Below are 17,661 nucleotides of genomic sequence, written 5' to 3' on the forward strand. Positions count from 1 at the left end.
GTGTTAACTGAGAAGGGGAGATAGCAGTCTATGAATTAAGTACATGGGGGTTCAGAAAAGGGGCTGATAAGTCCCAAGTATTGAAGTAGAAAGAAGTCGTCAAGGAGCTGGGTCTGGAAGAGTAATTAGGACAAAACCTTTGCCCTTCCTCTTCTCTCACTTTTTTGGGGGTGGGGGGTACTAGGCACTAGGCACTGTCCCTGAACATTTTTGCTCAAGGATAGCACTCTACTACTTGAGCTACAGCTCAGTTTCTGGTGTTTTTTGGTAGTTAATTGGAGATCAGAGTCTCATGGACTTTCCTGCCCAGGCTGGCTATGAACTGTGATCTGCAGATTTCAGCCTCCAGAGTAGCTAGGATTACAGGCATTTTTACCTACAACTTCCATCTTAATCTGAGCAACTCAGAGAGAATTCTATCTCTATTTTTTTTCAGGTGAGAAAACAGATCCTAAAAGGTAGCACACTTGCCCAAGCAATATAATTTAAAAAAGTGTGTGTGTGTGTGTGTGTGTATGAGAGAGAGTGCGTGTCTTTACCCATTCCAACCATGCAATCATCTCCTTTGCCTACACAAAAAAAGAGAAAAAAGACTCACTGTTCTTAGCTCTTTCCAGAGATCAGTTTTCACTATATGCTGTGGCACTTATCTGTGGTCCTAGATACTCAGGAGACAGATTCTACGGTGTACTTGAGACTAGATTGGACAACATAACAAAATGCAGTCTCAACAACAAAAAGGCACTTTTCCCTCTGGGCAAATACACAGCAAGAAATGCAAGGAAAAATAAGTTGTATTTTCTCCCTCACATGTCATTCCCTCCCTATGGAAATCTATACCAACAAGCCTCTTTCCACTCAGAAAGCATTTGGCATTTGAGAATCAGAATCCATTGTTTATTGTCTTTTTTTTTTTTTTTTTTTTTTTTTTGGCCAGTCCTGGGCCTTGGACTCAGGGCCTGAGCACTGTCCCTGGCTTCTTTTTGCTCAAGGCTAGCACTCTGCCACTTGAGTCACAGCGCCACTTCTGGCCATTTTCTGTATATGTGGTGCTGGGGAATCGAACCGAGGGCTTCATGTATACGAGGCAAGCGCTGTTGCCACTAGGCCATATCCCCAGCCCTGCTTATTGTCTTTTTAAGTGTGACCAGTGACAAGGCTCTCAGAACCAACCATCTTCAACCTCCTCTAGGCTGAGACAGTTTCTTCTTGTACACTTGACTGCTCCAAAAGTTCAAAAGTAGCAAAGTTATTATTATTATTATTTTTTTTGGCCAGTCCTGGGCCTTGGACTCAGGGCCTGAGCACTGTCCCTGGCTTGTTTTTGCTCAAGGCTAGCACTCTGCTACTTGAGTCACAGTGCCACTTCTGGCCATTTTCTGTATATGTGGTGCTGGGGAATCGAACCTAGGGCCTCGTGTATCTGAGGCAGGCACTCTTGCCACTAGGCTATATCCCCAGCCCGCAAAGTTATTTTTGTCATGAGCATGCATAACTTCTACCTAATTTTGGTGACTGAGAGATGTGTTTTCTGACATGTTGGTCTCAGCATTCCAATTATATTGCTTTTGTCTTTGCAAATAAAAAGGACTTTCTCTGTGTGCCATGTACCAGGAGAGGAACAAATGACAGAAGCAGTGAGTGATGGGGATTTCTCTCAGAAACATCACTTGAGTAAAAGGGTATTTTTCTCATGCCCTGACAGAAGATCTGTGGAATCTCTGTGCAGTTTCATATCCAGGTGCTATAGGCTTCAGATTGTGGTTAAAAAATAATTTGATGAGTGGCTCATATCTGTAATCCTAGCTACTCAGGAGGCTGAAATCTGAGGATTATAGTTCAAAGCCAACTTGGGCAGTTAAGTTTGTGAGACTAGTATCTATAATAAACCACTAGAAAACCAGAATTGATGCTGTGGCTCAAAGTGGTAGAGTGCTAGTTTTAAGCAAAAGAGCTCAGAGACAGCACCTAGGCCCTGAATTCAAGCCCAAGGACCCCCCCCCCCCAAAAAAAAAAAAGATGAAGCTGGGCGCTGGTGGCTCATACCAGCACCAGGCTCATCTTCAACTTTTTTGTCGTTTGGAAGTGCGCAGATTCCCTTGTGGACAAGCAGGTTAATGTCCATTTGTTATCATGTGTTTTAAACCTACTTTGTACGTATAACAATGTTTAATCGACCAGATGGTGGGAGAAACAAGGAACTAAGGTGGCTTTCATGCCTACTAGGTGCTACATACTGAAATATACTATTACTTTCTTAAGTAAGCCCTTATAGCTGGGAATGTGGCCTAGTGGTAGAGTACTTGCCTCACATACATGAAGCCCTGGGTTCCATTCTTCAGTACTACATATATAGAAAAAGCCAGAAGTGGCGCTGTGGCTTAAGTGATAAGAGTGCTAGCCTTGAGCAAAAAGAAGCCAGGGACAGTACTCAGGCCCTCAGTTCAAACCCCAGGACTGGCAAAGAAAAAAGCCCTTACAAACCGGAAACCAGTGGCTCATGCCTGTAATCCTAGCTATTAAGGAGGCTGAAATCTGAGGACTGTAGTTCAAAGCCAACCCAAGCAGGAAAATCCATGAGACTTTTACTTTTATCTCCAATTAAGCACTAGAAAATGGAAAGCGATGCTGTGGTGTGGCTCAAAATGGTAGAGGCTTGAGCTGAAAAGCTCAGGGACAGTGCCTAGGCCAGATATCAAGCCCTATGACCACCACCACCACCACCACCAACAACAACAACAATAAAGAATGTATTCTAGCCAGGTGTTGTGGTAATCCTAGTACTTGGGAAGCTGAGGAAGGAGGATCTCCAGTTTGAAGCCAGCCTGGACTATGTAGCAAGATATTGTCAAGGAAGGAAAGGGGGAGGGAGAAAAAGAGAGGGAAGAAGGAAGAAAAGACAGACAGACAAACAGGGAAGAAGGAAGAAAGAAAGGAAGGAAGAAAAAAAAGAAAAAGAAAGACCATATCCTTAGTTTGATTTCATGCCTCAGGGAACTGAGGTTTCCAGGAAAGATTTGATTAAAAAAAGAAAAACTAGTGAAACGGAGGCATAAGGGTAAGAGGATTTGAAAAATGAAAACAAATAAAAAAAGCAGAGACCTGGGCTGGGAATATGGCCTAGTGTTAGAGTGCTTGCCTCACATACATGAAGCCCTGGGTTCGATTCCTCAGCACCATTTATATAGAAAAAGCCAGATGTGGCACTATGGCTCAAGTGGTAGAGTGCTAGCCTTGAGCAAAAAGAAGCCAGAGACAGTGCCCAGGCTCTGAGGTCAAGCTCCAGGACTGGCAAAACAAAAACAAAACAAAACACAAAAAAGCAGAGACCTGAGTTTCCAGGAAAATAGTACACTACAGTGGAAGAACATGCTGATACTCTGTGGGTCCTGGACAAGCAAGTATGACTGCTTTAAGAAGCTACTTCCAGCTGGGAATATGGCCTAGTGGCAAGAGTGCTTGCCTCGCATACATGAAGCCCTAGGTTCAATTCCCCAACACCACATATATAGAAAATGGCCAGAAGTGGCGCTGTGGCTCAAGTGGCAGAGTGCTGGCCTTGAGCAAAAAGAGGCCAGGCGTGGCCACGTGGCTACTGTATATGTTCTTGATACATTGTATATTGTATATATGTCTACCTGACCTAGAGAAGGGATAGAAAAACAGGGCGTAAGATATCACAAGAAATGTACACACTGCCCTACTATGTAACTGTACCCTTTTTGCACAACACCTTGTCAAAAAATTTGTGTTCAATTAATAAATAAATTAAATTAAAAATAAAAAAAATAAAAAAAAGAAGCTAGAGACAGTGCTCAGGCCCTGAGTTCAAGCCCCAGGACTGGCCAAAAAAAAAAAAAAAAAAAAAAGAAGCTACTTCCAGGCACAGAGGGGGTGTATATTCAAAGGTTAAAGCAGCCCAGACCAGATGGAGTGTTTTCACTTCAGTAACAGGAAGTAATCCTATCTCATGAAGTCACATGTCTTCTGCTTTATCTGCCAAACAAATAGTTGTTGCACTGAGAAATAGCTGACTTCAGTCTTTTCTAGAACTTGTGGAAAAAGTGAAGTAACCACCACCACCACCACCAACAAGAAAAAACCTCAAACTATTACAAACCTGCTGAGTAAGTGAAATGCCATCTCAGCAAGTTAGAAATAGTCAGGATGAAGCCCGAGTCTTTGACACTGCTGATTAAGGAAGAACTATGATTGGGTCACCTCTGAATGAGAATACTGAAAGCCATAAGAAATCTCATCTACTTTAAAGAGATATGGTTAATGCTTACAAATTCAGGAACAGAATATAAAAAAACATGGCTTTTAAAGAGGTATCTTAGGGCTGGGAATGTGGCTTAGTGGTAGAGTGCTTGCCTAGCATGTATGAAGCCCTGGGTTTGCTTCCTCAGTAGCACATACACAGATGCTCATTTTCCTCTTGCCCTACGCTTATGCATAATAACAAAAAAATTTTTTTTGGCCAGTCTTGGGACTTGAACTCAGGGTCTGAGCACTGTCCCTGGTTTCTTTTTGCTCAAGGCTAGCACTATACCACTTGGGCCACAGCACCACTTCCAGCTTTTTCTATATATGTGGTGCTGAGGAATCGAACCCAGGGCTTCATGTATATGAGGCGAGCACTTTACCACTAGGCCACATTCCCAACCCTGTCCCTGAGCTTCTTTTGCTCAAAGCTAGCACTCTACCACTTGAGCCACAGTGCCACTTCCGGCTTTTCTGCGTGTTACTGAGGAATCAAACCCAGGGCTTTATGCATGCTAGGCAAGCACTCTACCGCTAAGCCACATTCCCAGCCCCAATAACCAAAATTTTTTATCTAGGTTCCCATGGATGTATTAGATAGATTATCTCATTTAATGCCTGTAATTCTATGATGTAGATATTATTTTTTAGAGAAGAAAGAAGTTAAATAAGCCAGCATCCCTACTATTTTGGTGGATGAATGCCTCTGATGAATCAAAACATTTAGATCCAGTCAGTGGCTAGATCCCCTTATAATGGGCAGTGCTTGAGGAGCTACATGCAATGCATGGTCACTTATGGTAGGTGACTCTTCTTGGATCTTGTAAGCAAAGGAACTTTCTTGTAAGCAAAGGAACTGCTGGAGTATTCACCCTGAAGTCAAAATTCCTGCTTTGGAACTGATTACTTCAAAATCACCTGTTCTTACCACTGCTTTTTCTCCTCTTCCTTCTCTCTGCCTTCCAATATTTAAGTACTATTGAAATGAGGCTGTCAATAGGCTGAAAGTGTTCCTCTTGAGGATGCCTCCCATTTTCTAGAGGTATAAAGTCTATCAACAGCCTGCTTATTTTCAGTTGTTTTATGGTATGTGCATGTGTGTGTGCATACGTGTGTGTGTTTTACTGGGGATCAAACCCAGGGTACCTCATGCAATACTAAGCATGAGTTTTATCACTGAGCTATGCCCCTGGCCCCTGAACAGCCTGGGCTGCTTGCTATCAAGTCATGTGAAAATGAAATTCCAATTCTGCTGGGCCTACTTGAGAAATACCAGGCTGGGGAGAAATCTAGGACAATTTGCTTGGTGAGTTTATAGACAAAAGGCAAGCTGCCATTTTGTTCCATTTCCTTTTCTGGCTGGCAGTATAGCACTCTTCTCTGACTCTGTGTGTGTGTGTGTGTGTGTGTGTGTGTGTGTGTGTGTTCAGAGATGGTATAGACAGAGATGAGACATACAGAAGTTACCATTTGGCAAGAGTACCCCCCACCCCAACCAGGTCCGGAGCCCAAGGGACTGTAATTATAGAGAGTTCTGTCCTTTCTGGATGAATGAGAACAGATCCCTTTATGGCTCCAAGTGATAGTTACCCATTCTCAGTCATTGGTGTGATGGTGGCAGCGACAAGACCCTGCAGTTTCTTCTTTGCAGAGGCCATTGAGCAGCTGGAAAGTCTGGAAAACACACAAAATCATTCCCCTCTATCTTTAAGGAATGTCAATTAATGATCAAACCCCAGGACAAAGTCTACTTCTAGTTTAGAACTGTAAAATGCACTTACAAGTATATACCCATATAGTGCAAGTGAAAGAATACAAGATTTTAGAGCTTAACTCTATTGGGAAAACAGATTCTGACTAGGAGAGGGAAAATAATTTTAGCCTGGGAATATACTACTTGGAAGTCATCCTATTTTAGCTATCTACATGAGGGAGGCCATCCCAAACTTCAAATAATAGGGGTCAATAATAGCAGAGTTGTGGCTGGGAATGTGGTTTAGTGTTAGAGTGCTTGCCTAGCATGCATGAAGCGCTGGGTTTGATTCCTCAGTACCACATAACCAGAAAAAGCCAGAAGTGGTGTTATGGCTCAAGAGGCAGAGTGCTAGCCTTGAGCAAAAAGAAGCCAGGGACAGTACTCAGGCCCTGAGTCCAAGCCCCAGGACTTGAAAATAAATAACAGACCCAAGAAATAGCTGTAATCTTACTCAGATAAGTGAAATGAGAAATTTCCAAAATTTAAATTAAAATGGGGTCATAAAAGAGCATACTTTCTCCCCACCTTCATTCTTTTAAGCTAGAATCCCACCTAAAAGTAGTCCTTACTCTTTTTCTTTTCTGAAGTCAAGATCAGAACTCAAACTCAGTACCTGCTGCTTTTGCTCATTGGCTAGGAATGCTACCAACTGAGCCATGTTTCTAACCCCTCACTTAGAGTCTTAGGGTTTCAGCGTGCCTTATGTAACTATTCTCAGATTTTAGGGTTTCAGCGTGCCTTATGTAACTATTCTCAGATTCACCTAGCAAACATAGGTCCCATTCTAATTTTGCCCAGTTTTTCTAGACAAACCATGTATACCATGTATTTATCTCTTTCTTCCCCACCACAGCAGGCTGCAGAGGGACATGGGGGAAAGTATTATTTGGCATTGTTTTTCCCTGTCTGGAGCACAGGGACCAGCCTGACATCCGGTTTTCAGTTCACAAGTGATGGCTCTGTGGCTGACTGAATGAGGTCATCCAGACTGTGCCTGGATGATGACATTCACGGGCAACCCTGCACCCACTCATCTGTGGCCATAGCCTCTCTCCATCTGTCCACAGTGAATGTAGAAGGCCCCCAGCATAGGCAGTGAGTGCATGCCTCCAAGCTTCCCACCTGATCGCCTGGATTGTTAAGGCAGATTGCCTGGTTAAATTCTTGGTCTTTGGTATGTATACATTTATTTATTTACTGAGCCATGAGACACAAAAAGCCACAAACAATTTTAAGCCATACAACCAATGCCAAATAATCAAGAAAAAAATAATTGGTCATCAGATAGTTTTGTGGCAATTACCCAATACAGTGGGTTTATAGGAAATACAGGATGAATATAGGAGATTGGTAAGAGGACACATATATTTCTGACCCCACAGCCATATTTAAAAGCCCAGTGCTCACTATAGAGAAATCTGACCCATATTATGTAGCCCAAGCTGGTCTCAAACGATCCTGCTTTATCCTCCAGGTGCTGGGATACAGGCATGCAGCACACAGCTGGCTCTGTAATACCTAATTACAAGCCAACTTTTTTTTTTTTTTTTCTTTTTGTGCTCTAATCCTTGGGCTTGAACTCGGGAGCTGCCTGCAATCCCTTAGCTTTTTTGCTCAAGGCTAGCACTCTACTATTAGAGCCAGTCAGACATTTTGCTGGCTAATTAGAGATAAGAGTCTTAAAGACCCACCAGCCAGGGATGGGAATATGGCCTAGTGGCAAGAGTGCTTGCCTCCCATACATGAAGCCCTGGGTTCAATTCCCCAGCACCACATATATAGAAAATGGCCAGAAGTGGCGCTGTCGCTCAAGTGGCAGAGTGCTAACCTTGAGCAAAAAGAAGCCAGGACAGTGCTCAGGCCCTGAGTCCAGTCCCTAGGACTGGAAAAAAAAAAAAGACCCACTAGCCAGGCTTGCCTTTGAACTTTGATCTTCAGACCTCAGCCCCTTGAATAGCTAGGATTACAGTGTGTGTTACCAGTGCCCAGTGTTTTATCTGGCGCTATTTTGTTTTATCTGCTCTTGTCTTGTCTGCTAATAAACTTTTCCCGGAATTCAGAATCCCTAATCTTCTATTTCTTCCAAAAGTCCTAGCACAGATGACCCCTTGAGAAACATTTACAGCTTTTGTGGCAAGCCAGCCAGATACTGCTCCTAGAAAACAAGATGGGTTTCCAGAAAGACCTGCTCCTGAAATGAAGCCTAAATCCGGTATGTAACAGTACTCTAACATGAAGGGCCATGAAGAGGAGCCTGCCACGATCCACAGGATACCTGGGTTTCTCTGACATTTCCTAGTTAAGTAGGAGGCCACAAACATGTTGGAAGTTTAGAAAATACACAGTCGTCTGGCCCACAGGAAAAACACAAGACAAGAAATCCCAAGATGAGATGCTAATCTTTGGGCTTCATGTGACACCTTTACTACAGGACAGGCCACTTATCCTCTGAGCCTGGGAATCCCTGTCTAGCTCACAAAAATGTCTCAGCATCATATGAGACTGATGCTATGCCTACTGCGTATCTTTGCCTGGCATACCCATAGCACTTTAACTCAAGACCCCCAAAGTGAGCCTTTCTTTCTGTCATCTTGTCCTCTAAGCAGTTTCATCTTCTGTTACAGGTAGAGAAGCCAGAGGGCCAGCTATGGAGTCAGACTTCATGGATCTTCACCCTGGTTCTTTCACTTAACCAGCTGGGTAACCTTAGGCCTGATAGTTAACCTCTCTGTGCCGCAGTCCTTTTTTAATTTTGCTGGCACTAGGGCTTGAACTCAGGACTTTCACTCTGGCTCATGCACTCACAGCTGGCACTCTACCCCTTGAGCTGTACCTCCAGTCCAGTATTTTACTCAGAGTCTCACAGACTTTTCTTCCTGGGTTGGCTTCAAATCTCAGTCCTCAGATTCAGTCTTCTGAATAGCTAGGAGTACAAGCATGGGCCACTGGTGCCAGGCTTCAGGTACTCTTAAATGAGAATAGTGACAATTATATTTCACAGAGTGTTGAGATAATTAAATGAATGAATTCTGGTAATATGATTAAAATCATGGCCAGGCACAGAGTGAGTCTATGTTTATTATTCTCCATAAGTTCTTATCAATGAGTACAAGTATTAGTCCCTGACCAGCACCATCTTCCTAGCTACCTCTGCTCTGCAGACACCTTCATCCCAACCCTCAGCACTCATATCCTCTGTCCAGACTAAGTAAGTTATTTCAATTCTGCTATCTTCTTTCTTAGTAATTCTTCCTTCTTCCTTACAGCCCTGTACTAGACTTAGTCCCTTCTTATCTGGACTGGGGCTCCCAACTCTAGGTTCACCTGGCCCGGGGGGATGGCAGAAGGGTCAAGTGATAAGACAACTCAGGGCTCTAGTCAGCATCGTTGCCTAAATCAAACACAACTAGTCTGTTTCAACAATACAGCCTTCTATGTTCTTGAGCTTTTAGCTGCATTTATTTCATACTTCATAACAACGACATGCTTAGGATGGTCAGAAACTTAGATGGGTGGTACTATATATCTTTAGTTGAGAGAAATGAATTACTAGTTAAATGCAGTTGGAGTTAAAAAAAAATTCAAGACATGGGGTCTGTGGGAGAATAGGATGAGGCTGGGAATCATAACTCTAATCTCTTCTGCTCCACAGCCAGCCAGAGGACTATTCCAGAACATCAGTATTTCTCATCTGGTCTTTGCCAACGTTCATTTGTCTCTGCACAACTTCAGGCCTTCAGTGTTCTAGTCTAGTCCAACTGTGCTAACAATCCTTGTTACCTTTCAACATCTGGCTAGCTTGCCTGTATGCCCTCTCTCACTTCAATCCTTTCAGGCTACACAGCTTCTAAAACTGATCTTTTGGTTGTTGTTCTTGGTCCTAGGGCTTGAACTTAGGGCTTGGGCATTGTCCCTGAACTTTTTCCGCTCAAGGATACTGCTCAGCAACTTTGAGCCCCAGTGGCACTTCCGGTTTTGTGTTGGTTAATTGGAGATAAGAGTCTCACAGACTTTCCTGCCCAGATGGGGCTAAGATTAAAGGCGTGGGCCACCCACACCCTGACTAAAACTGACTTTAAAAGTCAGAAGGGGTGACATTGTTCAAAAAGAAATGCACTCACCACCTTACTCCTGAAATGGTAACAACTTAATATCAATAAAATTATATTAAAAAAAACCAACAACCCTCATGTCAGAGTTTGACGCAGGGTAGTTTTGGCTCCTATCCTTGACTTCAAGGAAAAGGATAGGGACAGCTTCAAAATTTTTGCACTGCATACAGCAATAGGCTAAATAAAGTTTCTTAGTATTGGGGATAAAAACATCACAATTTTGTCAAAGAATGATCATTTTCAAAATCTCAGTTTTAACAGAAACTTGTGGATATAATCCGTTTTGAAATCTTTCACAGTTTGTATTATGAAGAGCAATGGGAGGTAGCCAGTGCAGGTGGCGCACACCTGTAATCCTAACTACTCAGGAGGCTGAGAGCTGAGGATCCTGGTTTGAAGCTAGTTGGAGGCAGGATGTCCAAGAGCCTCTCATCTCCAATTAAGCAGCAAAACGCCTTCAGTGAGGTGTGGTCAAGTGGTAGGGTGCCAGCTTTTGAGCAGAAAATGCTCACCCATAGTCCCCAAGCCTCAGTGCCTGCACAAAAAAGACAAAAGAAAGAGAGCCAAGTGTTCATGAAAGCTTAACGTGAACGCAGAAGGCAATTAGTGAACAGGGCAGGGGCAGAACGCTGGAAACCCTACAACTGCGGCCACAAGCACCGTGCAAAGAATTCAAGCGGATGAAGTTTAAATTTAGGAAAAGTCCAAGTTTCAGGAACAGCAACAACGAAGTGCAGCATGAGTTGAGAAATATCGCAGAAGCGGAGGCACTGAAACACAACACAAAAAACCAAAACGCAAATGCAGAAATGCAACCAACTTCTCCTAAAGCGCGCGCGGAGGGCGGGTGATGGCACCGCGCTGCCCCCCCACCCCGTCTCGTCCACCCCCGCGTCGGGCCGCCCACTTGCCCGAATGCCAGGCGGCAATCGGTCGGTCCGCGTCCGTGGGTCCGCCCGGCGCTCGCCGGGGTTCGCTCCGTTGCCGTGGCGACGCGGCACGCTGCGCTCCGCACCGCGCTCGGTCGCACCGGGGTCCGCCCGCCCGGCCGCCGGCCCGGGATCTTTATCGCCTGGGCCTCGGGGCCGACCACGTGCCACCGCGCGGGGCGCCGGGGACTGTAGTTCCCCGAGCCTCCTAGGCCAGCGGCTCCAGCGTCCCGCGGGGTGCGGGGGGGGGGGGGGTGGGGGGGAAGGGGAGGGCGGAGCGCCTGCGCGGGGCGCGGCTTGGCTCCCCAGCCACGGAGAACGCAGCCTGCCACGCCGCCGACAATCACTGAGCCCCAGGGGCTCGGCTGGAAACCTGGAGGCAGTGTTGTCTCTACTTTAGGCCCCAAGCTCCCTCTTAAAACTTTAGTTAGTGAAAAAATGAAAAAAAAAATCCAAATCTCTCTCTCTCTATATATATATGGACGCTGCTCCCTCTATTGGTCTCCCTCTTTCTCTGACACTGTTTGCTTATTCATGCATTCTGAAAACTGAACGAGGCCGGCTTGAAGAAAGACGACCTGGGAACAAAAACACTCTGGGAAACGACTCCTCCGGGCACAAAACGTTTTTTAATACTTTTCCGGGGGATAGACAAACTGCCGTGGCACAGGAACACATCACGGCATCCATTCTTTCTTTAAAGGAATAATACCCAGATAACAAGGACTCTACATTGACCGTGGCTAACGTCAAAGCCTCTGGGCCCAGCTGTGTCAGAGCTAGAATAATGAAATGAGCCGGGCGCTGGTGGCTCACACTGGTCATTCTGGCAGCTCAGGAGGATGAGATCTGATGATTGCTGCTCAAAGCCAGCAATGAGGGACAGTGCTCAGGCCCTGAGTTCAAGTCCCAGAGCAGACAAACACACACACACACACACACACACACACACACACACGAATAATTAAATGTGCTGGGTGTCAAAACAAAGGCGAGAGGCTGGGAATGAGGCCTAATGGTAGAGTGCTGGCCACTGGGTTCAATAAAACAAAACACAGCAAAACCACAAAAACAAACGGGAAAAGTTATCACAAGGGGAATTTGAGCCAACTTCCAATCTACTTTTCTCCCATCACCCCTTGTGATGGTAGAGCACTCAGCGTGCTTGGTGACACAGTCGTCACCCAAGTCCTGTGCTTCTCCCCCCCTTCCCCCCTACTCCCCTTTTCTTTCTTTTCTTTTTTGCCAGTCCTGGGGCTTGGAAATCAGGGCCAGAGCACTGTCCCTGGCTTCTTTTTGCTCAAGGCTAGCACTCTGCCACTTGAGCCACAGTGCTACTTCTAGCCTTTTCTGTTTATATGATGCTGATGATTTGAACCCAGGGCTTCATTCATGCTAGGCAAGCACTCTACCATTAGGTCACATTCCCAGTCCCTCCCCCTTCTACCTTGATGTGTCCATAAATTCTATTTTGGACAGTCTGGGAAAGTTAGTACCAGTGAGGATGGAGGTTGGAAGCCAGCACCAGCAGGAAAGTCCATGAGACTCTTATCATAAATTAATCTCCTCTCCACCCAAAAAACTAACAGAAGTGGGAAGTGAAACAGAGGCTCAAGTGGTAGAGCACCACTAGCTTTGGGTGCGAGCAGCTAAGGAATAGTGCCCATGCCTGAGTTCAAACCCCAGTATCACTCCACCTCCCCCATAAACCAACTAACCTCAGTACACCAGGGCCTTCTTCCTTCTGGAGATCTCCTGGAAACATTATCCTTATAAATCTGTGGGTAACACCTTGACTTTGGGTGAGGAGGTGACCAGGACTCTGGACTTCCAGACTAGCAGCTGAGTTCTGGCAAACACTCAGCCCCAGCCTCTCCCAGCCTTATCTGTACCCTGGCTTCCTCTGGCCTCTTTGTTTAAATTCCTATTCAGTAGTTGTACAAAGGGATTGTAATTTTGCTCTGGTCTTAACTCTCCTGCTCAAGCATTGCACTGGCTGGCTGTCTAGTAATACAGAGATGAGCCAATTTAATAAAAGATTAGTTACTGGCACAGAAGCTTTTTTGGTATATTCTGGAGAACAATCAAGAATTTTGAAACTGGTAGAGAGCGAGGGAAGGGTGATGTTGTCCAAAAAGAAATGTACTCCTTTTTTTTTTTTTTTGCCAGTCCTGGAGCTTGGACTCAGGGCCTGAGCACTGTTCCTGGCTTCTTTTTGCTCAAAGCTAGCACTCTGCCACAGCCACAGCGCCACTTCTGGCCGTTTTCTATATATGTGGTGTTGGGGAATCGAACTCAGAGCTTCATGTATGCGAGGCAAGCACCCTTGCCACTAGGCCATGTTCCCAGCCCAGAAATGTACTCTTTACTTGACTTATATAACTGTAACTCCTCTGTACATTACCTTTATAACAATAAAAATTAAAAAAAAGTTTTGAAGGGAAACAGTATTTTTAACTAAAAGGTTTCTACATATAAGGAATGTGATATGCAAGTCCTCAGCTTTCTCCTAATGTGAAATGATACAAATTTTTTCATAAAAAGGCAATGGCTGATTTTATTATGCTATTTAGAGAAAATAGTCTTTCTAGTTTGCTAGGTGCTTTTAAGTGCATCATAATAGTTTCTTCTATGCACTCAGCTCCAGAGATAGTAGATAATAATGGTAATTGCTGTATTCAAGTGCTTACTTTGACCACACGATCTGGTCTATTTAACATTTAGTTCATAAAACAATCCTGGGTAATTCGCACTTTTAAAAATAAATCATATATTATCAATAAGGAAGAACTGTTTGTGATACAGATCAGAAACAGATTTGAGTAGCTTAAGTAATATTGAAGACCATAGTGAATGGTGAATAGTTGAGTTGTGATTTGATTTCAGATTTCAGATTTCAGTTTGAGTTCATGTTCTTTTAATTTTTTATTTATTAAATTTGTTTGAATTAGCATAGTATAATAAAGTTTTCTATCTATTTAATTTTCTGTTGGGCTTGGAGCTAGAATTTAGGGCCTGGGTGCTGTCCTTGAGCTCTTTTTGCTCAAGGCTAGTACTCTACCACTTTGAGCCACAGGGCCACTTCCAGTTTTCTAGTGCTCAATTGGAGATAAGAGTCTCATGGACTTCCTGCTGGGCTGGCTTTGACCCTGTCCTCAGATCACACCTGGCTGTTTTCTTCCTCCCTCCCTCCCTCCCTCCCTCCCTCCCTTCCTTCCTCCCTTCCTTTCATTCTTTCTTTCTTTTCTATTTATTTATTTTTGATGATGGTACTGGGGTTTGAATTCAAGGCCAGTGCTTGCTCTGCCACTTGAACCATGCTCCCAGACCCCATACTTCTGGTTTTTAACTTCTTAGCCTACTATAGCTATATGAGATGTTATCACTAGAAGAACAATACAAGATACTCCTTTACTATTTTTACAACTTCTTCCAAGAATGTAATGATTTCAAAACAACGTTTGAAATATACTTAAAATACTTTTCCAAGACATTCTAAATACTACCAAAATAGTAGCTCAAACTAGTTGTGTGTGTCACAGAGATTCTGAAACACAGGTACTTAACCTCTAAAGACCATTTTAAAAATACAGATACAGTAGCTCAGTTTGGCTTAGAATAAAATAGCTCTCTTCCAAAAAATAAAAGGAATAAAAGAAACCTAATGGAAATTGTTAAGCAGATCAACTCTATGTTGAAGGTTCCAGCTAGAATGATCTTTTATCTAGGGCTAAGAACAATCAACCTCACTTTTGAAGCCTGTATTTTCATATAAAAAATGATGTTGGTGGTGTTGGTGGCTCACACCTATAATCCTAGCTACTCAGGAGGCTGAGATCTGTGGATAGCGGTTTGAAGCCAGCCCAGGCATGAAAGTCCATAGGACTGTTATCTCCAATTAGCCACCACCACCACCACCACCACCACCACCACCACCACCACCACCACCACCAAAAACAAAACAAGGGCTGGGGATATGGCCTAGTGGCAAGAGTGCCTGCCTCATATACATGAGGCCCTGGGTTCGATTCCCCAGCACCACATACATATACAGAAAATGGCCAGAAGTAGCACTGTGGCTCAAGTGGCAGAGTGCTAGCCTTGAGCAAAAAGAAGCCAGGGACAGTGCTCAGGCCCTGAGTCCAAGCCCCAGGACTGGACAAAAACAAAACAAAACAAAAAAACTCCCCCCAAAACCAAAAAGTTAGAAGTGGAGTTGGAGCTGAGGCTCAAGTAGTAGAGTGCTAAGGAGTAGAGTGCTAGCCTTGAGCAAAAAAAAAAAAAAAGAGAAAAAAATTTAAAAAGCTCAAGGACAGCACCTAGGGCTCTGAATTCAAGTCCCAAGACCAGCACACATGTACACATGCACGCGCGTGCGTGCACACACACACAGAGCATATGGTGATTACTTTTGTATCTCTCAATTAAGTTTACTGAAATACTTTTTTCAAAGAAATATTTTGAACAGCCCCAATCAGTCAAAGCAGTGCAATCACAAAATGTCACAAAGCACATCAATCACTAACTTAAATTTTTTTTTTTTTGGCCAGTCCTCGGCCTTGGACCCAGGGCTTCAGCACTGTCCCTGGCTTCTTTTTGCTCAAGGCTAGCGGTCTGCCACTTGAGCCACAGTGCCACTTCTGGCCGTTTTCTGTATATGTGGTGCTGGGGAATTGAACCCAGGGCTTCATGTATACAAGACAAGCACCCTTGCCACTAGGCCATATCCCCAGCCCTCAATCACTAACTTAAAAAAAATCCAAAAGCCTCACGCAGAGGTAATTGAGGCTATCTCCAAGATCCCAGACAGCACCCAGAACTTCCTGTAAGACTGTCAACAAGCCAGCAAGTGGCATAACCTACATGCTGTAGCATTTTTATTGTCCTCTGAAACTCTATGGCCAATGATGCTGCCGTCCTTTATTTATTCGAGATGAAATTCTCACTATGAAGTCCAACCTAGTCTCAAACTCATGGTCTTCCTACCTGAACTTCCTGAGTGGTAAGATGAAGAGCATGCTTCATTTACCATGTCTGGCTTAATGATTTTTTTATATTGGATATGACTCTGTGTGTGTGTGTGTGTGTGTGTGTGTGTGTGTGTGTGTGTGTTGGTTCTAGGGCTTGAACACAGCACATTGATTCTGTCCCTGAGCTGTTTTGCTCAAGGTTAGTGCTCTACCATTTGAGCTTGAGCCACAGCCTCACTTCTGGCTTTTTGTGTGTGTGTGTGTGTGTGTGTGTGTGTGTGTGTGTGTGTGTGTGTAGTTAATTGGAGAAAAGAATTTCATGTACTTTTCTGCCTGGGATGACTTTGAACCATGGTTCTCAGATCTCAGCCTTCTGAATAGTTAGGATTACAGGTGTGAGCCACAGGTGCCAGGCCATAACTTATTTATTTTTAGACCACCTGCAATTAAATGATGGTTCCATAGTCATTTTTGAAAATAAAGGTATTCATCACACAAGAGAATAAATAATGCATAAGAGATGGTGTCACAACTTAAGAAGGAAAACATTCCAGTAGCAATATTGTAAGTTAACAAAAATGTTGCGAAGTTTATTGAATGAAGCAGGTACAGTTAGGTCATTAGAATCACCCCCATCCTTCTCTTTGCTTAGGAAGATATCCATTTTTCTTTTTCTGCCTAATGTTTTCATTGTTATTATAAAGGTGATATACAGAGGGGTTACAGTTACATAAATCTGGTAGAGAGCACATTACTTTTAAAACAATGTCATCCCCTCCCTTGCTCTCTCCCTGTCTGCTCTTTTCTCCCCAATGTTAACATATCATTTAAACTATTGGTTTAAATACATTTTCACCATTTATTTTTAGAAGTGAAGTTTGAGTGGATCAAGAAAATGTGGTACATATACCCAATGGAATTCTATACTTCTATCAGAAAGAATGACATTGCCCCATCCGTAAGGAAATGGAAGGACTTGGGAAAAAATTCATACTAAGTGAAGTGAGCCAGACCCAAAGAAACATAGACTCTATGGGTTCCCTCATTAGTAATAATCAGTATATGTCTAGGATAGTCCTAACAGAAGATCACAATAGCTCAATAGCTATGTACATATGTACATATAAGATGATGTTAAGTGAACTGGACTCCAACTTATGGAAACAAGGGGTTTATCTTTGTTGTTGTTATTTTCAACATATTATGTGAAATTATGCCTTTTTCTTTTGTTTTTCTTCTCTATGGTTTTACCCCTGCTGTCACTGTATCTGATTTTGATATATACATTTATTGGAATGAGGGAAGGGAAGGGGAATACCAAAATGATGATACAAAGGGTAAAAGGCAAACCAATGCAAAAACAATACTTACAAGACAATATGCTGTAAACCAACTGTACAACTTGGGGAGCGGGGAGGGAACTGGTGAGGAGGGAAGGTAGGAGAAAAATGAGGGAGGAGGTAACAACTTTGATAAGAAATGTACTCACTGCCTTATGTATGAAACTGTAACTCCTCTGTACATCACTTTGACAATAAAAAAGAGAGAGAGAGAAAAAAGAAAGTTAAAAGGCAGGGAATTTTCTAAGAGTGAGACCTGGAAAAGAGAAAATGATTTCCCCAAAGTATTAA

General features: G+C 43.6%; 1 protein-coding gene across 3 annotated transcripts in view; it reads right to left on the reverse strand.

The window, feature by feature from the left end:
• Window positions 1–11,143, reverse strand: part of Npl (N-acetylneuraminate pyruvate lyase) — a 38,960-nt gene extending 27,817 nt beyond the window's left edge. The window contains exons 1-3 of one of the 3 annotated variants that reach the window (XM_048356887.1): window positions 11,039–11,140; window positions 10,480–10,666; window positions 5,854–5,937 (exon numbers count right to left, since the gene is read on the reverse strand). In XM_048356887.1, the coding sequence (XP_048212844.1) occupies window positions 5,854–5,921 (68 nt within the window). In that variant the 5' untranslated portion in view covers window positions 5,922–5,937; window positions 10,480–10,666; window positions 11,039–11,140. Of the gene's footprint in view, window positions 1–5,853; window positions 5,941–10,479; window positions 10,667–11,038 lie in introns of those variants that run through there. The other 2 variants (XM_048356888.1, XM_048356889.1) reach the window with 2 other exon arrangements.
• Between the last annotated feature and the right edge of the window lie 6,518 nt (window positions 11,144–17,661).

The sequence above is a fragment of the Perognathus longimembris genome, chromosome 11, assembly GCF_023159225.1.
Source record: "Perognathus longimembris pacificus isolate PPM17 chromosome 11, ASM2315922v1, whole genome shotgun sequence".
NCBI lineage: Eukaryota > Metazoa > Chordata > Mammalia > Rodentia > Heteromyidae > Perognathus > Perognathus longimembris.